The sequence below is a fragment of the Siphateles boraxobius genome, unplaced genomic scaffold (genome assembly GCF_051911475.1).
Source record: "Siphateles boraxobius isolate OS27281-9 unplaced genomic scaffold, OSU_SipBor_1 18, whole genome shotgun sequence".
NCBI classification, from domain to species: Eukaryota; Metazoa; Chordata; class Actinopteri; order Cypriniformes; family Leuciscidae; genus Siphateles; species Siphateles boraxobius.
This window is the reverse complement of record NW_027508788.1, coordinates 8870433-8890472: the sequence shown is the minus strand read 5'-3', so window position 1 is coordinate 8890472 and position 20040 is coordinate 8870433. Positions and strand designations below refer to the sequence as shown.

Sequence of the window (20040 nt, the reverse complement as noted above, 5' to 3'; positions counted from 1 at the left end):
TAGACTCAAAATGAAGAAACTTTGTTTTTGAACGATATTATGAGCTCACTCATAAAGCCAATGTATGCAGTGCACATAGATGAAACAAGTGATTTAAACAAAAATTTTCACCTAAAAAACCTTTTGCATGTAATCAAACTGAGTTTTATTATTAGGAATATTAAAATGTCACATTGTTTATTGAAAAACATTAAACCACTGTCTGTTATTGAAAAATATTAAACCACTGTCTTCTAATTGTTCTAATATTTCACATTCAAAATCAAGAATGTCAAATTATTAAAGTCTAAAATCTTTGTTTAGCTTACAATTGCCATCTAAACAGAGTTTATTGTGAACATTGAATTTGGCTTTCAATGCAGGAGAATGTTATCTGATTTTGAATAACTTCCAATTAGTTTTCAGTTTTAACTGCCAAGAAAAAGCTTTCCATAGACTTAAATAATTCCATGGAGTATTTTTTAAATGCATCCAAGTCGAACACAGCTTCTGTACCAATATAAGAGCCTAAATAGTTTTATGCAGAAGAATGTGAAGAAAAAAATCCCTATAAAAAATACGATTTTCCAGGAAAAGAAGGATATTATCCTTTGTGTACAATATTATATACAAGTCAAAATTAAACTACAAGTCCCATAATTAAATCTTCCAGAGAAATCCGGGTATTGCTTCACCCAGGTCGGTCGCGCCCTCCTCTAAACAGAATGTTATTGACACAGTTGTCCTTACATGTTAAATAGTTAGAGTTGCTTAACATCGGACGCAAAGAGATGACAGCTACACTTTTAACAGTCAACACATTAGATTTTATATTTATTAAATAACTAGACAGTTAGTGACCGACTAATCTGATGCATCTAGCATCGCGTTACTGTAAACATTAGACCTCGGACATTTACAAAACTTCCTAAATATGATTCTGAAACAAATTAACCTCTACTTTCTCGATAAAGACAAAAATAGGCGTATCGAGAGGGCGGGAATTTGTGACAAGCGTACCCGCGTCCAATCGTCTTTACTAAAGGATGTTTCCTGGCGTTAAATCTTAAAGCCCTCTTGTAAACCAACCTTGACGTCGCGTGCGTTCGCTTGAGTAGCGTGCATTGCAGCCAATCAGGTTCCAGTACTTAACTCTCGCGCCCAATAACCTACGCATATTTTGAACAAGGGCGGGACAATACACAAATGGAACGAAGTAGGGTAGGTTGTTAGAAAGTTAATGGCTTGGGGGAAAGAGATTCTCTTCTCGCTTCAGGAGAGTTTGAGGATTTTTCTGAAGTAAAACGTAATTATTTTATAACAATATAACCCCAAAGAAAGTAAAAAGACAACATTACCTTCATAAATAGACGTACTATTTAGGAAAGTATGCAGGATGCAGTAGCCGGGACGGCAATGCTGACGGACGGCTTCGAGGACGAGATTGACTCGGTGACTCCGCGTTCCCCTGCGTTAGGGATGGGGGTTGGAGCTACACCAGGAGCCGGACTCGGGGGCCTTGGTGGCAAGAAAGTCCGCTTGTTCGGCGAGGCTGGCGGGCCCACCACAGACAGACTTGATTTCAAACTCACAGCGGCCGCGGTTTTATCGTCAGGCCCCGGATCCGGCAGCGACGAGGATGAGGTGTCTGAGGTGAGAGCGAGTCAGCCTGCAGGAAAGTGGAGAGAGAGTGTGTGTGTGCTAGCTCACATGCTAACTCCTGCTAGCCCTAATAGGCTTCATTCCCAACCCACCAAAACCCTGGAATTAATCACCTCATCTAAAGAGACCGACTTATCACGTCCCACTTTTGACACCATTCACACAACAACAGCTTTGCGCGGAGCGCTGTTAGCAACTATTTCAGTAGCGTTTCGCGCGACCCACGTTGCCAGTTGCGTTTCTAAATAGCTCATATTCAGGCGAGTTAGCTTAGCTTAGCACGGGCTCAGATGAAGGCTGCGATTTGGGCCTAAAGAGAACATCAGGGGGCAACGCCATCGTCTGCTAGTTAGCCATCCCAAATAATTTCACAGATTTCAACCACTTGTCACTTGAGTTTACACCTTTAAAGTGTAACTTATCACACGTCGCGTCTTAATGACAGTCATTTTGAAGGATGTAGAAATATCGCTAGCCGGGAGGCTAAGTGGCTCTTGGTACGTATCTAAATATTAGCTGGAAATATTAGCTTTTTAGCAAAGCTTATCTGCGTGACGGTGCCTCGCCAGGCCTTTGCACTGTGTTGGTAAACTTAAGATTTGACTTAGATCTGACATCTGTGTCAGTAGATGCAGGATGTTATAACGTTCACATATCCTTAGTGTCAGTACTTGTACTTAGGTTCAAGACATGTAAATGTTACAACACAGCAGGTTCTGTAATTTCATGGGACACAAATGTTAAAACAACAAGCTTTAGGATTAGATATTTATTATTTGATGTCAGAGGGGCAATCATTAGCCATTGTGATCATGAAGTGTGGCGCTGGGCTTCAGGACTACTTGTCATGTGGGTTTGTACATCAAGATGCACCTGTTGGGTCCTGTAGATGTTTAATTATCAATCCCACTTAGGAAGGTTTTTTATAACTGCAGCAACGTCTAATAGAATCAAGTGCATGCTTCCACTTTATTCAAGCATTTGTAATACTCAAACAGCCTTCCAGAGGTATGGTCTGAATCTTAATTTTTATCAAAGGATTGTATGGATTTACCTTTTATTGACTGATGACATGGATTTGCCATGCAAGAATTGCATGATTAAAATGAATGCATGTGTAGGGGTGGGTGATGTATCACAATATAGTTTGCTTGATAGAAATTAGGTTTTTGCGATATCAAGAGTTTAGATAGTATTGAAATTATTAACACCAAATTTGGTAAAAGTAATTACGAGCTGTAGGACAAATAAATATAATAGAATAGAGATGCAAATTAAGTAAACATACTTGTTTTCCAGGTCGATCTATGCGTTGATACCAAATTGAGTTCTCTTTCGTGGCAAATTGGGGCTTGATCTGTAAAAAATCGCTTTTAAAACTTAAAAATTTACCCTGTCTATTTTCTAAATGCATGTTCCAGATCTTATTCATCTGATTCTATTCTATTAATGGATTCTATTTTATTAATATCTGGATCCTCGGGTGTAAACGACAGACTTCTCTCTGGTTTTCTCCAATCATTTATTTCACGTAAACCCCGCTTCTGCAAGTTTCTGTGCAACGGCCACATATCAAAAACCGATGCATATAAATCAATTTTTTTTATTTTTATAATTGGTTGCACTTGGATGTACATTACTATAGTGGAAGAAAATATGTTGCTACCATTTTATTTACGTTTTTGTTTTATAGTGTGTCCATTTTTTTATTAATTTAACTGGCATGTCTTAAAAACGAATACAACTGATAGACTTTCATGACGAAGCATATCATGAGACCATAACCGCAATCTCTACCGGTTGACAAATTTCTTCTTTATCGTGTCTATTGGTATATCGCATACTTGCTCCACTACCAAGTGTGAAGTAAAAATATGAATGCGTTGTTGGCTGCAGATCTACCGTAGGCCTGTTTTAATGTAAATGACTGAAGTCAAATGAAGTTCTCGGTGAGTAAGCTGTGCTGAAACGCTTACAAACATACACCGTTGTATTTCAGAGCTGCATGTGATCCCCCCCCCCCTCTCTGTCTGGAGTACAGGGGTGTGTCTGTTGTTGCCTTTTATAACTTGTAATGGTTGCCCCCTCCCCATGTGTTGTTGGTATTTGTTTGGAATTTAGGGGGAGGGGTATTAAAGTCAGTGGAGGTACACATAGATGATGACAAGCTCAGGTAGGACCCGCATTCCCACAAATTCTGGCACTCTACATGAACTTCCTGTTGGGTCACTCTGCTTCATGAGTCAGTCTGCTCTATGCTTTATGACTTAAAATTAGACTAAATGTGTTTAGAAATGTAATCATGTATGTGAAAAACAAGTTTAGTCATTCTGCAACCCAAAGTATAGCTGAATCAGAATATTCAATCTGACCTGGAAGCAGGATCATGTGAGAAGTTGTTACATTACATTCATTAATTTTATAGCCTTGTATCTTATTTGTCACTTTAAATTGTGACCGTGATTTTGTTCTCTTAATATAGGCCTCTACTGCGAGCTATATTCATGGTTCTGGAAAATCTGGGAATATTAGGAAATGAATGAAATGTTAAGGTCATGGGATATTTTAAAGGCAATTTAAATTGTATGGAATCACTGTTTTAGGCCACATCCACACGAAACCAGAGCTTTCCCGATCCAATCTTTTTCTTCTTGTTCTAAATTCTTTTTCGTAAACATGGCGTCCTCTCAATAAATATATGCGTACACGCATGATGACACTGAAACCGACTGAAAACGATGTAGTATACATGCCAGACCAGTATATGACGCTGTAATTCTGCCACAGAGATACACTAAACAAGGAGAAGTTTCAAACTTGGAGCATGCACATAACCTTTGCTTGCTCTATACGAACTCAACACGACAGCAAGGTGAAGGCGAAGATTGCTCACCGTAGTAGCATAGCAACAGAAAATTTTGGCTCAGTAGCTTCTGCAGCACGAACACAAGCATATAGTCCGCCGTTGTTGCTGTTACGTGCGATGTAGCGGTGTGTGACTAATGCTGACACGTGGTGTGATGACATAATCGTTTCACAAACTGTACGGATTGGCCGTACACACGAAAACGCAAGGGTGACGTTTTCAGATTTATCTACTCTGGGTCCCGGTTTCAAAAAGTAGCGGTTTTAGTGTCCCAAAACGCCGGATCCGTCTGGATGAAATGCCAATACAATACAAAATTTGTACGTATACAGCTAAATGGGTCTCCGTGTGGACAGGGCCCTAATCACTTCTTGTGAGTGTGGTGGTGTTTTTCACACACTAGTCAACATGTGGAAACCCACTATATGTCCTGTATATTAACAGGCTCAGAAGTGATGTTCTGGGTTCATTCAGAGACTCTTTGTTAAATCAATATCTGAGTCAAAAATATTAAAAATGTCAGATGAAAAGAGCAGCATACTTGTAGCGGACAATTGCCCCTTTCTGCTCTCATGTCAAAATGCTTTTTCTTAGGAGAATAGGGAAAAAAACACATTTAGTATTAAAGTTTGCATTGCATTTACTGAGTTTAAGTCCTCGTCCTCTACTGAATCCCTCATTAACATCTTTTTATCTTAATGTCTTATGAAAATAATATTACACCATAATATTTTTGACTTATGGAAACTCCTAACATAAAAAGGTATTTCTTGTGAGCATTTGTTAGTGTGTGTGTTTCTTTCTTTTTTTCTTAACACATATAATGACCAAGACCATACACATGACTGTGGCCTATGACACAGCATGTGTTTTCTAATTAATTGCATATTGCTTTCTGAAGAGGGAGTCAACTAGACAGTCGTTACATGTTAACTCCCTGTTTTTGGGGAAAACTGCAGATTTAATCGTATACAAACCTGGCAATCCTTCTAGCCTAGATCATGGCTAGTGCAACATGTATTTGTGGTGTCTGTTTAATAGGGGTGGGAATCTTTTAGTACCTCATGATTCCATTCTAATCAATTCTCGAGGTCACGATAAAAAATCAAAAAGAATTCTCAATTTTGAGTATTTTGATTCGAGATATGTGCATGGATTTGATTGTAGTTTACGGTTTTGTTACTTTTCTTATTTGACTGCGGTAGACAGTTTAATCAGTCTAGAAGAAAAAAATCTCACTGAATTAATTGTAAACAAATTCTATTTAAGCTGACTGCAATCATTACTCAAATGACTGGCAGTCTTCTGTAATAAAGCAAGGCAGTCCTGAGACAAATAAAAAAACTACTTAGTACATAAATTAAATTCCTTGATTCAAAAATAAGATTTTTTTCAAATATAAAATGAAAATAAACCGTACAAATACAAAAGAAAAAATATACAAATTCAATGGGCTAAACTAAGTTTTTCAGGTACAGTAGCCCAGTTTTATTTGACATGTCTTAAGAAATACTATAGAAATTGAATCAAATGTAAAAAATAAAGAACTCTATAGTCTTCATGAATTAACTATAAATTGATTATTAATAAAGATACTGAAGTAATTCAGTCAAAAACAGCGAGTGATTTTGGAAAAAATTATTACCATTAATTAAACAGACGGAATTATTCAATTCAAATTTATTTGTATAGCTCTTTTCACATTGTTTCAAAGCAGCTTTACAGCAAGTGCATTTCAGAAATGTACATAGAAAAATACAGTTAGTTAATCATGTATTAATTTAGGGCATAACATATCACCGGCGTCGATTCGTCTCTTCACAGGCGTTTAGTCATGTCATCGCAGGTGTTGGGGCATCTGAAGTCTCCGTGAGAGGCTGGATACAAACTGGAGCTGACGAACGCCATTTACAAGATAACAGCAGAAAAGCAAATGGGAAATAATTAGCATAGCTGCTGTTCATAATATTAATGCATTCGATCTGATTCAACAGTGGTATAAAAGGTACGCATTATGTGAATGCTTGACTAAAGAGATGCGTCTTTAATCTAGTTTTAAACTGGGACAGCGAGTCTGAGCCTCGAACAATATCAGGAAGGCTATTCCAGAGTTTAGGAGCTAAATGCGAGAATGCCCTCCCTCCTTTAGTGGACTTAGATATCCTAGGAATGACCAGAAGCCTCGAATTTAGTGATCTTAAAGAACGAGATGGATTGTAGGGCGATAGAAGGTCCATTAAATACACAGGAGCTAGACAATTTAGGGCTTTATAGGTCAGTAGTAATACTTTGTAATTGATACGGATCTTAATAGGTAACCAGTGTAAAGATGATAAAATTGGTGTTATATGATCATATTTTCTTGACCTAGTAAGAACTTTAGCAGCTGCATTTTGCACTAACTGTAGCTTGTTTATTGAGGATGCAGGACAACCAGCTAATAAAGCATTACAGTAATCTAGTCTTGAGGTCATGAATGCATGAACTAACTTTTCTGCATCAGAAACAGATAGCATGTTACGTAGCTTAGCAATGTTTCTAAGGTGGAAAAAGGCTGTTCTTGTAACAAATGAAATATGATTTTCGAAAGACAAGTTGTGGTCTAGTATAACACCCAGGTCTTTTACTGTAGTGGATAAAGTAACAGGACATCCTTCTAAATTAAAATTGTATAGTACGAGGTTTTGTGGGTAGTTTTTTGGACCAATAAGTAGCAGGAAATTACACGTCATCCAGCATTTTATATCTTTGAGACACTGTCATTTTAGATGAGTTAGTGTTTTCATCTGGTCGTGATGAGATATATAATTGAGTGTCATCAGCATAACAGTGGAAATTAATTCCATGTTTTCTTATAATATTACCAAGTGGCAGCATATATATTGAGAATAGCAGAGGGCCTAACACAGATCCTTGCGGCACTCCATAGTCTACTGACGTTATCTTCGATTTTTCCCCATTTAAATAGACAAAATGATAACGGTCTGATAAGTACGATCTAAACCAGCTTAATGCCTGTCCCTGAACACCAGTGTATTTTTGTAGTCGATCCAAGAGTATTTTATGATCTATTGTGTCGAACGTTGGCTAATACGAGTAGAACTAGTATAGAGATACGGCCTTGGTCAGGAGCTAAAAGTAGGGATGGCCCGATACCATTTTTTTCAAACCGATACGAGTACGAGTATTTACATTTGTGTACTTGCCGATATCGAGTACCGATACCGATATTTCTACCGCAAAAGTAACTACAGGCTCCCAGAAAAGAAGACAGAAGACTATTTTAGAACACAGGTTAGAAGACTGTTTTTATTTTCTTCTCTGCTTGTTTTAACAAGTCTAAAAATAAATAATAATGAGTAAAATAATAAATGTATTAACACACAAACCACTGTTAATTTAACATAAAAGCAAGCAGTTACTGCGTGCATGGTCTGACATGACTGAATGCGCCCAAAGTGCGCTCCCTTAATAGTCTAATTCCTAAAAAGCTGACAATTCATCGCGATCTCACACATCTGTTATTATCAATGAAGCTGACTGCACAATGAATCTTTCATAATATCCACACTTTGTTTGTTATAATTAGAGGATTTGCCAGCATACAGAATTCAGCACTGAACAAAAAAGTTTTGAGCTGTGAGGTGAGTTTATCTAAAATGCTTCTGATTAGCCATTGCGTTCAAGAAATCAACACACATGTCTGTGATTGGCTACATCGCTCAACTCTGCAAACATGTTATGAATAGAAACTCTGGCCTGTAAATCGTTTCTATTTTGTTTTAGTTGTTCTTCTTGCTTTTCTGCAACAGATGAATGAAAATCTATTAGTTTTAAAATGTTGTATTCATAGATATTTCTAGTTTGCGGGAGTCCCGCGAATCGTTTTATTCTCCCGGAACCCGCACACACAGAGTGAGTGCATTACCGCTCGCGCTCGGCCATCAGATCTAGTGCCGCGCCGCACTCTTTTGCGTTGGGAGTGCACGTCCCTATGCCTCAGTTCACCTCGACAAAGCACTCGCGGCGGCCAGTTTCGTTTCGCAAAATGTACGTGGTATCGGGGCGTGGTATCGGCGAATTTTTATGAGTACGAGTACATGAGGACAGTATCGACCCGATCCCCGATGCCAGTATCGGTATCGGGCCATCCCTAGCTAAAAGTATATCATTTGTAATTTTAACTAGCGCAGTTTCTGTGCTATGGTGCGGTCTGAATCCTGACTGAAATTATTCATAGATATCATTTTCGTTCAAGAAAGAGTACAATTGGGCGGACACAACTTTTTCTAGTATTTTAGACATAAATGAAAGATTTGAAATAGACTTAATTAAACTTTTATGAGACTTGTATATGATCCTCTCTAATTAGTTTTTGTACTATTGTGTAGTTCAGAGTGTATTTAAGTGCAAGGGTTAGTTACTCGTTGCTATACATGCGAAAGAATTTAAAGTTTATATGCAAAATCATTTTTATTTTTATAAAAGCTGTGGATGTAGTGGGCGTACTGCGGCTAGAGAAGCAGCAACGACGGAATACAAAAGCGTGGGCGAAGGTATAATGCGTGTATTAAATTGTATGAAATAATCCCGAAAAAGCACAAACACGGCATAGATGCCAAGCTAAGCAGCTGGAATTAGCTGACGTGACACAGCCAAACGGCTAGGAGTGACGGCAGCGACAATCCACCTGTCACTCTAGTGGCCACGTCCTTAAAGAGCAACATGCAGGTTGGAAACCCCTATATAGCATAGTGTATGTTGATGATAGAACAACTAGATTTTCTTAACTGGAGTAATTTATATTTAGCCATTAACGATATTTTGAGATAAATTGTGATAAAATAAGTTCCGCGTCTGTAAAGCACTAACCGGAAGTGACGATCGATGAGGGAGTCTGGTCAAGTTGAAGCTCAGATTACAATGGATGCGAATGAAGAAACCGAGTTCTCCGATGTGGACGAACATGCTTATGATAGCCCACAGGCCTATAATTATGAGCCTCCTAGGCGAGATAGTAGTCAGGGGGAGATCAGGGGGAGGAACAATGGGCAGAGGAGAGAAGTAGAGTTGTGGTGTCAAGAAAACCAGTGGCGAATAGGGCAAGTGACTTGGTGAGTTCATGTAAGTTAGCACCGTGGCTAAAGCTGGTTCATCTACTGTATTGCTAGTACCTTGGTGTTTTGCAATAAATCTGCTTTAACAAACATACGTTCGACCTTGTTCTTGATTAAACATCCATTTAGATTGTCTTAATTTAAGCCAGCAACGTTTTGTCTTCTCATATTCTACGCTGACAGTGATTATGCAGTCCATCCAAGCTGGTTAGCACTATCTACATTGACTAAATACCATGCCATAACAACAAATTAATTATGACAGTACCTAAGCTACAATAGCAACAGTCTAATGGCGCTTTTCCACTGCATGGTATGGCTCAGTACGGTTCTGTTAGCTTCGCTTTTCCACTGCGTGGTACGACTGCGCTTTAGCTCGGTTTGCTTTTCAACTGCAGTTAGTGATACCATTTAAAGCGAGCCGTACCGTACCATGCAGTGGAAAAGCGGCATAACAGTCATATCTGTATAAAACTCCAGTACGCGGTAGGACTTACTCTAAGTGCTCGTTTTCATTGCACAGAATGTTTGCTACCGTTAGCACTTGGTCCTCCAGTCCCGCCCGCGCCAAAATCCGGTGTAAACTTTGACGGTGGACTTGATTCCAGCGAGTGCACCGAGGGAACAGCATCAGTAATCAGCCTCACGTGGTCCTTACTCCAAAATCCCATCCGAGAATCCATCAAATCTCCAGGTCGATAATTCTCTGGAGTGAAATGTGCGCCACAAACGACCGAGTGTGTGGTAACAAACGCGGCAGTGAAGTCTGCTCTCTTCACCTGCACAAAACGCACCCAAGACCGAAAAGACTTTTTTTCCTAGAAGGAAAATTATGGACACGATGTCCTGACAGGCTGGAATTCGTGCAACTAGCACAAACACAATAATTTACCATTATGGCTTCTCTAAAACTCAATCTAAAATTTTCTGTCTCTCAATACTGCTCTAACTACACCAACACCCAACAATGAGAAAGCTGACCGTGAGCTCTTTTATTTACCTCTGCCCACGTCATATGACGCGTTGCTATAGCGGGAAAGGCGTATTCCAAAGCCTAGTACATTTTCATAATCTCAATATCAAATGAGATTTCATTAGTAATTTCTACATATGTGTTTTTAAAATACCTCTGCAGACAATTTAAAGTATTAATTCAGAAATAAATTGAACCTGCATGTTGCTCTTTAATTATGCAGAACTTTAAGGCTTAATATAATTTAAACGGATGAGTTGTAAAAAAATTCACCCCCCTCACAGTTGTCATGAAGGCCAAAATTAGCTATATATAACTAAACCCACTTTTTGCACCAGGGTGTAAACATTGTTTTCTGCTGTAAAGTTGGGCATTTTAACGTGGGGGAGATACAGATTTGACTCACTTTTGCATCCAGCCTCATCGGGCAGTCGATAATTTAAGTTTAATTCACTTCCGTGTAGGTTTCAAGAGAAAGAAAGGGAGAAAGGGTGGTTCCCACTTGATATAAATTGAATTACATAGTAACAATTGCAATATTAAACATTTGGGTCAGGTTTGCGTGATTTCCACATTGTTTTTACCGCTTAAGGTACTAATGTTAGTCTTCACAGTCATTGATGGCAAATTTAATGCTGTTCTTTCTCAGCTAATGCAGCATCTAGTCAGCAAATTAATTACTTTATAATGATATTGCAACATGGACTGTAGTGTTCTGTATTCATACCGTTTCGCTTTCAGTGTTTTAAATGCTCATCTGTAGTGTCAGCGCTCTCAGTGCTGTGCGCAGTCTCACGTGTTATAATAAACAACACGCGGTGCCAGTAATAGTTTTTATTTGGCCTCTAGAGACTGCTCTCGTACTGTGTAATGACTGCGCACACTTCTCAGCCGTTCCAGCAAAGGACGCAACCTGGAAAAACTATCGGTGGACCACCAGGGGTGGACTGGCCATCGGGGAGACCGAGCACTTCCGAGCCGACGTGCTTTTTGGACCGATACATCTTGTACTTAAAAAAATAAAAAAATAAATATATAGTATACACATACATACAGTGTTGGGAAAGTTCACTTTCTACATGAACTAGTTCAAAGTTCAGTTCACAAATTTTAAAATGAAAGTTCAAAGTTCATACTTCCAAATTTTGAACTAGTTTATATTTCTTTTTTTCCATATGTTGCTACGAGCTATTATTTTTCAAAATTCTTGCCACAGCCCATACAGAACCAAGGACAGCACTTATTTTATCGGCGGGCAAAGTTTGCACAGAAATGTACGATTTTTCCCATCCTCACCGACCTTGTCATAAAACGCGTTTAAATGATCATACGACGCCTCCTTGATGCTTTGTTTTGATGACGCATGCGGCGGTGTGACACTGGTGGCTGGTATTGCCAGATTGTGTGTTTTTAACCACATATTAAGGCCTGTTTACGGTGTTTTATCCGGGTTTTCGCCTGAAAGGCTCTATAGAAATCTGACACCCTATTGAACGAAGTTAAACTGAGAGAGCTTCCTTTAAGTTTCGTTGAGGGTGACCCGTTTAAGAACAGAACGTAAAGTGCTGTTATTAACTTCACTTTGCACACTGTCTCTGCAACGTCTGTCTCTGCAACGCGTTTTCTCACTCGAGCATGTGGATATTGTTTTTCTCAACATGAACGTGAAACAATATAAACACGATAATAAACACGATAACAATATAAACACGACTCGAGCGCATGTACGTTCTGTGCGATAGCTGCACAGTCTGCTTTATTAGCGTATTTTTTCCCGTTCGCACTGCTTGAGCTTAAATGCTTTTGTTCTTGCTTACACATATTGTTAAATGTTTTCAACTAAAAGAATACCTTAAGATATATAGTAAGCTTGTTGTGTATATTGCGTAATGTAAGCTTGTTTAGTGAGGCGGGTGTTGTGAGGTTTTGCGCTCGTGCACGGCTGGATGCGAAATCGGAGCAACACCCGCCCCTGTCAGTGATTGGTTGGAACACTGTTTATTTTGGTTTTGAGTGGTGGTTGTACCCATTTGTTTTTGTGTGCAAATCTCAGAGCCTAGGCTGCCTACAGAGACGCGTTTTTTGGACGGCATGCTTATGGGGCGGGCAGCTAGCGGATCGTTAGGAAAGATTAGACATTTATTTTTGGGCCAGAAATCACTGATAAAACCTTTAAACTTAAAAAATAGCGTCTTTCTCGAATGACATTAATATATTTAATATAATAATATTTGATTTTTATGAACCCAAATATTCGAGTACAATATTTTTTAAAAATGCCCATCCCTAATATACAAATTCAACGGCGTGCAAAGATCGGTGGTGTTTATGATCATATGTAGTGGGACGGTCTGGGACAAAATTCCAGGGCTGATTTATTTGTCCCAGCCCTGAATTCACTATTGCTAGCCCTTTTTTTCCAAGCCAATACATTTAAAGTGATTCTAAAGTGCTCACCCTCATGTTCTTCCAAACCCGAATGAATTTGTCTTCTGTAGAACACAAAATGAGATGTTGGAGAGGATGTTTACTCTGCTCTTTTCCAAACAATATAAGCGTAAGGTGACCAGGGGCTTTTAAGCTTTTAAAAACCCATAAAATACCATAAAAAGTCTATATGACTAATGTGCTATATTTCCAGTCTTCTAAAGTCATGTTAGAACGTTATGTGAGAAGAACAGACTGAAATATGTGAGAAGAACAGACTGAAATATGTGAGAAGAACAGACTGAAATGTAAGTTATTTTTGTAATATCGTTGTCTTCAGCTCACCAATATCAGCTGTGTGATTTAAATATATGCCCGTTTATATTTCTCACGTAATGATCAGTTACGAGACTCTCAAGAACCAAGAATATCTTGCATCATTGTTGTGACTGTTTGTTGTGCCATATATAAATGTGAAGATGCAATTTAGTGTCTGTTGCAGCTCAGATTAATAGTGAATAACTGCATGAATTGAAGAAGAAATTAAATCAAACTGGTTAGGAACAACACAGAGTAAATAATGACACAACTTTTATTTTTGGGGGAACTTTTCTTTTAGTATACACGTGATAGACCAATACCTTACACATGCTTTTCATCAGATATTCTGTGTTTATCTGAAGAGCATGTCCATACTAAATGTTATCCCTCTGATTTTCCTCATCCACATGTCTCTCAAAACACAAGCAGATAAATATGCTGTGATTAGTTTGAATGAACCTGGCTGACACGGGTCATATGTTGTGCAGAACTGTTGTGGACGAGTTGCTGTTTTGGACTTTACACACTGTATTAGGGGTGTGCCAAATCATACCGTCCACGATAATACCGGTATACATTTTTACATGATAAAAAAGTGTCATATTGCGATATCAATGATATAGCGACGCGATGACGTATGGCGCATTTACGTTCCCTAGCACGCACAACAACAACACCTGTCTGAGCGCGAGAGCAGCCTGTCAGCCTCCGATGACGATTTAGCAATTTCACAAACAGCGTGAGTGTTCAGCGGGACTGCCGACGCGCGTCTTCTCTCGCGCGTGTTTAGGAGTCGGGACATGACTGAATGGTCTCTTGCACAATCGGGCCATCAGTGCATCGTAACTAAAGTTTATAATTTTCAAGTCTTCTTAATTCTTATCAGTTTAAACATTCAAGCGGTTTTAAACTATCCAGTAAGCTACTCGCGCACTCTCTGAGAGAGCTGCACTGCGTGCATACATAGAGTACAGCTCGCGAGAAACTAAAGTTATTTTTTGCGGATTATATCGCTTTAAATGGAAAAACGCAAAATTGTGTATAACTTCCGGTCTTGGTAAGTATACTCATAAACACAGTCGGTTATGTATAAAACGCATGTGACAGTGTGACAGACAGCATAATGAAAACAGCAATGGATCCGTGCACTAGCTGTAAAAGTGACAGCAGCCATAGGCTATGCGTCTGTCATTAATGTTGTCGTCAAAACAACAAAAGATAGCTTTAATTGTAATGAATGAGAATTATTAGCCTATGTATTTAATTTAATCAGGAAACAGAACTAAAAGACTGTGTTATTTTACATTTGATTACTTTATTATGTTTCTGTAGTATTTCTGAATGCTGGTGTTAGACCTACACACATTTAACATTTAATTCAAAGATTGAAATCAAGCTTCCTTGTGTTGTGTAAACTCTTAACAACAAAATTACCACATTGTAAAAACGGAATGAGTGAGCAAACATTTAGACGAGATAAACATAAGAAAATTTTCAACAAAAAAAAAAAATGTTTATCGTCATAAATATCATTATCGCAAATATTCTTGAAATATCGTGATAGAATTTTGAGGCTATATCGCCCACCCCTACACTGTATGTTATTGTTGTCTCTCTGCCAGGTTTCCTGCATGCATGGCTTAATTTTCACTGTCATTTTTTCCCATCTCAAGAAGATATTGAGTAAAAGCACTTTGTTTAACGACACCTCAAGGTGTAGGAATATGAGCTAGTGTTTTTGATTTCACCAAGTCATCCTATTGTTTTCGTAATGGTTTAGGGTTACCAGCCCTTAACCTGTCTGCAACCACCAGACATGTCTTGTCAGGTATTCAGGGGATTTTTTTTATTTTTTATGAGGGGGGATTTTTTTTAGACAATTTTAAAAAATGTTTACCTAAATATTTGCTCACTTATTGTATTTGTGTTTTTACAATGGGGTAATTTTTTTTGTTTACACAACAAAAGGAAGTTTGATTTCAATCTTTAAATTAAATTGGAAAAAAGTAGCACAAATAAATACATGAAATGAAGAGAAATGTTTAGGTCTAACACTAGTATTCAGAAATACTACAGAAATGGAGAAAAGTAATGAAATGTAAAATATCCCGGAATAGTCTTGTAGTCCTGTATAACAGTGGTTCTCAAACCCGTTGCCAGGGGGTCCGAGAAAATAATTTTAGAACCCTATGAACGGAATCGCGGAATCCAGTGAGACCATCTGGGAAATTCTTGGCAGAGCGCTCCTGCTCTCTCTTTCTCTCCCCCCACAAACATGCGCGCATATCCTGAGAGAACAGTGAATCCGCGAATATACAGTAGCCTAGTTGTAAAATCAAAGTTAAGAGGCTAGGTTTATATTTTTCAGTTCTTTTTTTTTTATCCGTCAGTTTATTTAAACTGTTTTAAATTAATATTGTTTAAGACGTTTAGTAGCTTGCCTATGTCATTTGTAATGGAAGCCCGTTTCCGCCACTGAATACAAAAAAGAAAAGAAAAGGTAATTGTGACTTTAAAGTCGGGATTAAGTCACAATTAGCCTAGCTTTTTTATAGTTTTATATGGCGGACACGGGCTTTCATTCTCTTTGAAAGGCGGCATAGGCCTATCAGCCTTTCAAATAGCCTTTTGCCTTTACACAAGTGCGTCATCTCCAGATATGAGTCACTTTGAGAACGTTTCAGCATTTAATTTGATACAAAAATAGGGGCGGTTCTAGGGTCAGTCAGTGGATATTCGGGGCTTTAGCCCAAACTAAAATTGGGTATTTTTCTTTAAATTAATGAATTGATTATAAAAGTGATTTAAGGGAATAAAGAAAAAGAAAGGCTTATTGTATTAGTGAAATAATTACAGTTGTCAAATATTAAATCTTTATCGACTTACATTTTACCAGGTGTTCGTTCACTGTTAACATCCTTCTGTGAACGGTAATAAGCCCCGCATTCTTTAATCATTTTGACATTGATGAGCTAGACTGCTGAACTTTTTGTCATCCAACAAACAGAGTGGTGCGTAATGGAGTGCATCAGAGCAGCATCAAGAATATCAAATACATTGCAGTGAATCTCTTATTTGCATCTTAAGGTTATTGCCAATAATAATGACAGGTTTGCGAAAAGTGTAGAACTCGGTGAGCTCGCGCAAAACACATCTTCAGCACGCGACGCGTTTAAATGTCTCTGATTGGCCGATGCGTTTAAAAGACATGTCTGTGATTGGCTACAATGCTCAATGCTACAAAAGCACGTTGTAAGTACCTTTAATGCAAAGGGAAAAATATAAATAAAACTGTTATATGCACTTTTCATGATTAGGTAATCACGGCAGCTGTAATCTTATTCACATTTGTTTTTCTGATTAATTGTTTTGCTCTATGAGAAAGACAAGATAGCAAAATATTCGGGGCTTTACTAAAAACATTCTGCCACTGGGCCTACATAAATAATAACAATACAAAACTTTTATTCACTACAACCCACCAAAATAAAAGTTTGGTTTAACTTAATTACTAGGATGTGTTCTGCAACAGTGTTAATTCTGTTATGATTTGTTGATTGTTCTGCGATTGATATAAGGTGCAATGAGTTCATTATTTTAAAGTTGATGCACGTTAAGTAACATTACATAATTTAAATGTTATTTTAATTGAATGTTCACCCAAAAAAATGAAAAAGTGTGTCATCATTTGCTCACCCTCAAGTTGTTCCAAACCTGAATGAGTTTCTTTCTCCTGCTGAACACAAAAGAAGATATTTTGAAGAATGTGGGTAACCCAAACAGTTTCTGGTACTTTAAAAAAAAAAAAAACATATGGAAGTCAATGGGGTCCATCAACTGTTTGGTTACTGACATCCTTCAAAATATCTTCTTTTGTGTTCAGCAGGAGAAAGAAACTCATTCAGGTTTGGAAAAACTTGAGGGTGAGTAAATGATGACAGAAAATTCATTTTGGGTGAACTATTTTAATGTAAAATGTTAATGTTTTAATTTTAATCTAGCGAATTTTAATGTTTGGTTTTATTAGAACAAGCCGGTGCTTGCTGTCTTGTTGTTGATTTTATAAAAGCTTTAAGGATAAATTACTTAGTGTAAAAGCTATTGAGTCCAAATGCAATTTGAATGAAAGACCCACTGTTTACAAGTATATAAGTGGTATCAACATGATTTAAACTGACATGTGTTTCTGTACTATAAAACAGGTCTTAAGTTTTTAGGGTGAAAAAGATTATAATGCAATTAATTCCAGTGGCATTTAAGAGTACAAATAGTTTTAAGCATATTAATCACAGACATTTATTGTTATGAGGGGGTCCTTGGAATTTTTTCTCCGCTCTAAGGGGTCCCTGGTCCCAAAAAGTTTGAGAACCCCTGCTGTATAATTTGAATACATAGGCTATTAATCCTGATTCCTTACAATTAATGTTATCTTCTGTTGTTTTATATACAATAATGACAGACACATTTTAGGCTACTCTCACTTTAAGAGCTAGTGCACGGATCCATTCACATGTTGCGTGGAAAACGCAGTCTGCGCCACTTTCTCCTCTTTTAAAAAGGGCTCCCCGTTGCTAAGCAATCATGAGCCATGTTCTCCATGAAGATGAAGACATTTCAGCAAAGAATAAATGCTGAACTTGAGCACGCAAAAGACGTAACGTGAACGGACCGTACTGTTTTCATTATAGTGTCACATGCATTTTCTTTTTGTATTATTTTTATTTAAGACATAACTGTGTTTGAGAGAATACTCACCAAGACCAGTATTTAGACAATGTTGTGTGCTTTTAACTTGACTGTTAAAGAATCCGAAAAAAAAATCGCTTGAATGTTTAAATAGGTAAGACTTAAAAAGACGTACAAATTATAAACCTTAGTGACGATACAATGGCCCGATTGTGCAAGTTACATTTCCATCAATTGTCCCGACTCCTGGAAACGCGAGAGTGTAGAATCGCCCCCTGCAGCTGCAGCGCGATTGGCTTGCCTTGTGCAACCCATTTTGAGAGACAGAGAAGACGCGGCATTGGCGGCAACGCTGAATCACTCATGCTGTTTGTGAAATTGCATCTCGCAGAAGGTTTTAAAATGACTGATTTTATCTTATAATCTTTTAGGTTAAATTTACTCATATAACCTACATGCTAGATTGAATGAATGTTTGCAGGAATTTCCCGCATTATAAATGCAAGACCTGCAGGAATTATTAAAATGATACGCAATGCCCACAATCCCGCGCCGAAATTCGAGCCCTGGGTACTTGTGTGTAATAAAGGAATTGTGCCGCCTCCTCCAGTTCTCGCCTCTTCCTGGAAGTGTAGCACTCGCAGTCTCTCTCAGTGCAGAGATGAGGTAATGAGTCACTTGTTTGGACGCCCTCATCTCTCTCTCTCACACACACACACACACACACACACACACACACACACACCATGAGACGGATGCTTCCCAGAGTCTGACCAGAGCGCAACAATTCCAGCCACGCCAGAGCCCTGCACATTCAAATGCTCCTGAATGCTTTTAATTACTGTTACTGCAGATGAGCGCTCTGCTTTGACCACACCCGGCCTCGCTGTCTTACTCACCCTGCTTTTTGGGTCAGCTCCTTTTGGAAGCCCTTCATATTTATCTTGTCTAAAATTGTATGACCCCTCCCAGTTCTATGGTCTTGATACTTCAATACACAAAAAGGGTAATCTCTTCACATAATTATAAGAACAACCAGAATGGTGTTTTGTGTTTTGCAGTGTTTCTGGTGGTGGCCTCCTAGATGTTGGCAAGAACCAAGGTCTCCTAAATTGTATAACTGTTCTGCAAGGTTTGAGATTGAGTTGGTTCTTTCTCATAGAAAATACGAGATTTTCATCTTGTTCATTTCCATGAATACTTGTGAAATGTGTGCGTCCTTCTGCCAATGTGGGTGGAATACGGTACTAAAGTATGCAGAATAGGCACCAGAGCGGTTGACATGACAATTGCCGCACATCTTGTTTTTTGTTGGCTGCATGCAGAAATGCTTAAAAGTTTGCTGATTTATTAGGAACCGAGCACCAACGGTCATTACTGTTGTCTTCAGTGTCACATGATCCTTTTGAAATCATTCTAATATGTTTCGTCTTATTATTATTATCAATGTTAAGAACAGTTGTTGCTTCATATATTTTTGATAAAACTGTAATGCATTTTCTTCAGGGTTTTTTGCTAAATAGTTCAAAAGATCAGCATTTGAAATGGTAAGAACATCCTGACAGAATAATAGTATTAATTTCTTAAAAAAAAAAAAAAAGTTAAAGAACTTACTCAGCCCAAACTTTTGAATCATAGCACACTGACTGCTCAATGAATGGAATTTGTTTTCCAGGAAATTTGTTTGTCGTCTTTTTTCTGATTGTAATACTATTTTGTTTGAATTATAAAATATAAAAATTTGACAGCCTCATGAATGTAGTAAATGCAATAAGAATTCTTTATTTGCCTATTCATTCTCATTGGTAAAGAAACCAAAATCAAATTCCATATGACTCTGTCTGCGAAACCGCAGCACAGGGCAGATATTCTCTTGTGTGGGAGTGTTGGTAGTCTAGAACTTTATCAACAGTTTGTACAGGCAATAGCAAACAGATTTTAGCTTAACACAATTTGATTGAATGCTTCATGCACGTCATATGCCTCCTGCTCTGTTTACATGAAGCAAG

The 20040-nt window shown here is 38.1% G+C and overlaps 1 protein-coding gene and 1 long non-coding RNA gene across 5 annotated transcripts in view; both read left to right on the top strand.

The window, feature by feature from the left end:
* The first annotated feature begins 709 nt into the window (after positions 1-709).
* ankhd1 (ankyrin repeat and KH domain containing 1) overlaps positions 710-20040 on the top strand; it is a 60555-nt gene continuing 41224 nt past the window's right edge. For 3 of the 4 annotated variants that reach the window (XM_077233269.1, XM_077233268.1, XM_077233266.1), the window contains exon 1: positions 1193-1632. In XM_077233269.1, the coding sequence (XP_077089384.1) occupies positions 1369-1632 (264 nt within the window). In that variant the 5' untranslated portion in view covers positions 1193-1368. Of the gene's footprint in view, positions 1633-20040 lie in introns of all 4 variants that reach the window. The other variant, XM_077233267.1, reaches the window with a different exon arrangement.
* LOC143741029 (uncharacterized) lies at positions 5521-12111 on the top strand. The gene is made up of 3 exons (XR_013204931.1): positions 5521-7645; positions 8672-10235; positions 10723-12111. It is a non-coding gene; the product is annotated as an uncharacterized LOC143741029 (long non-coding RNA).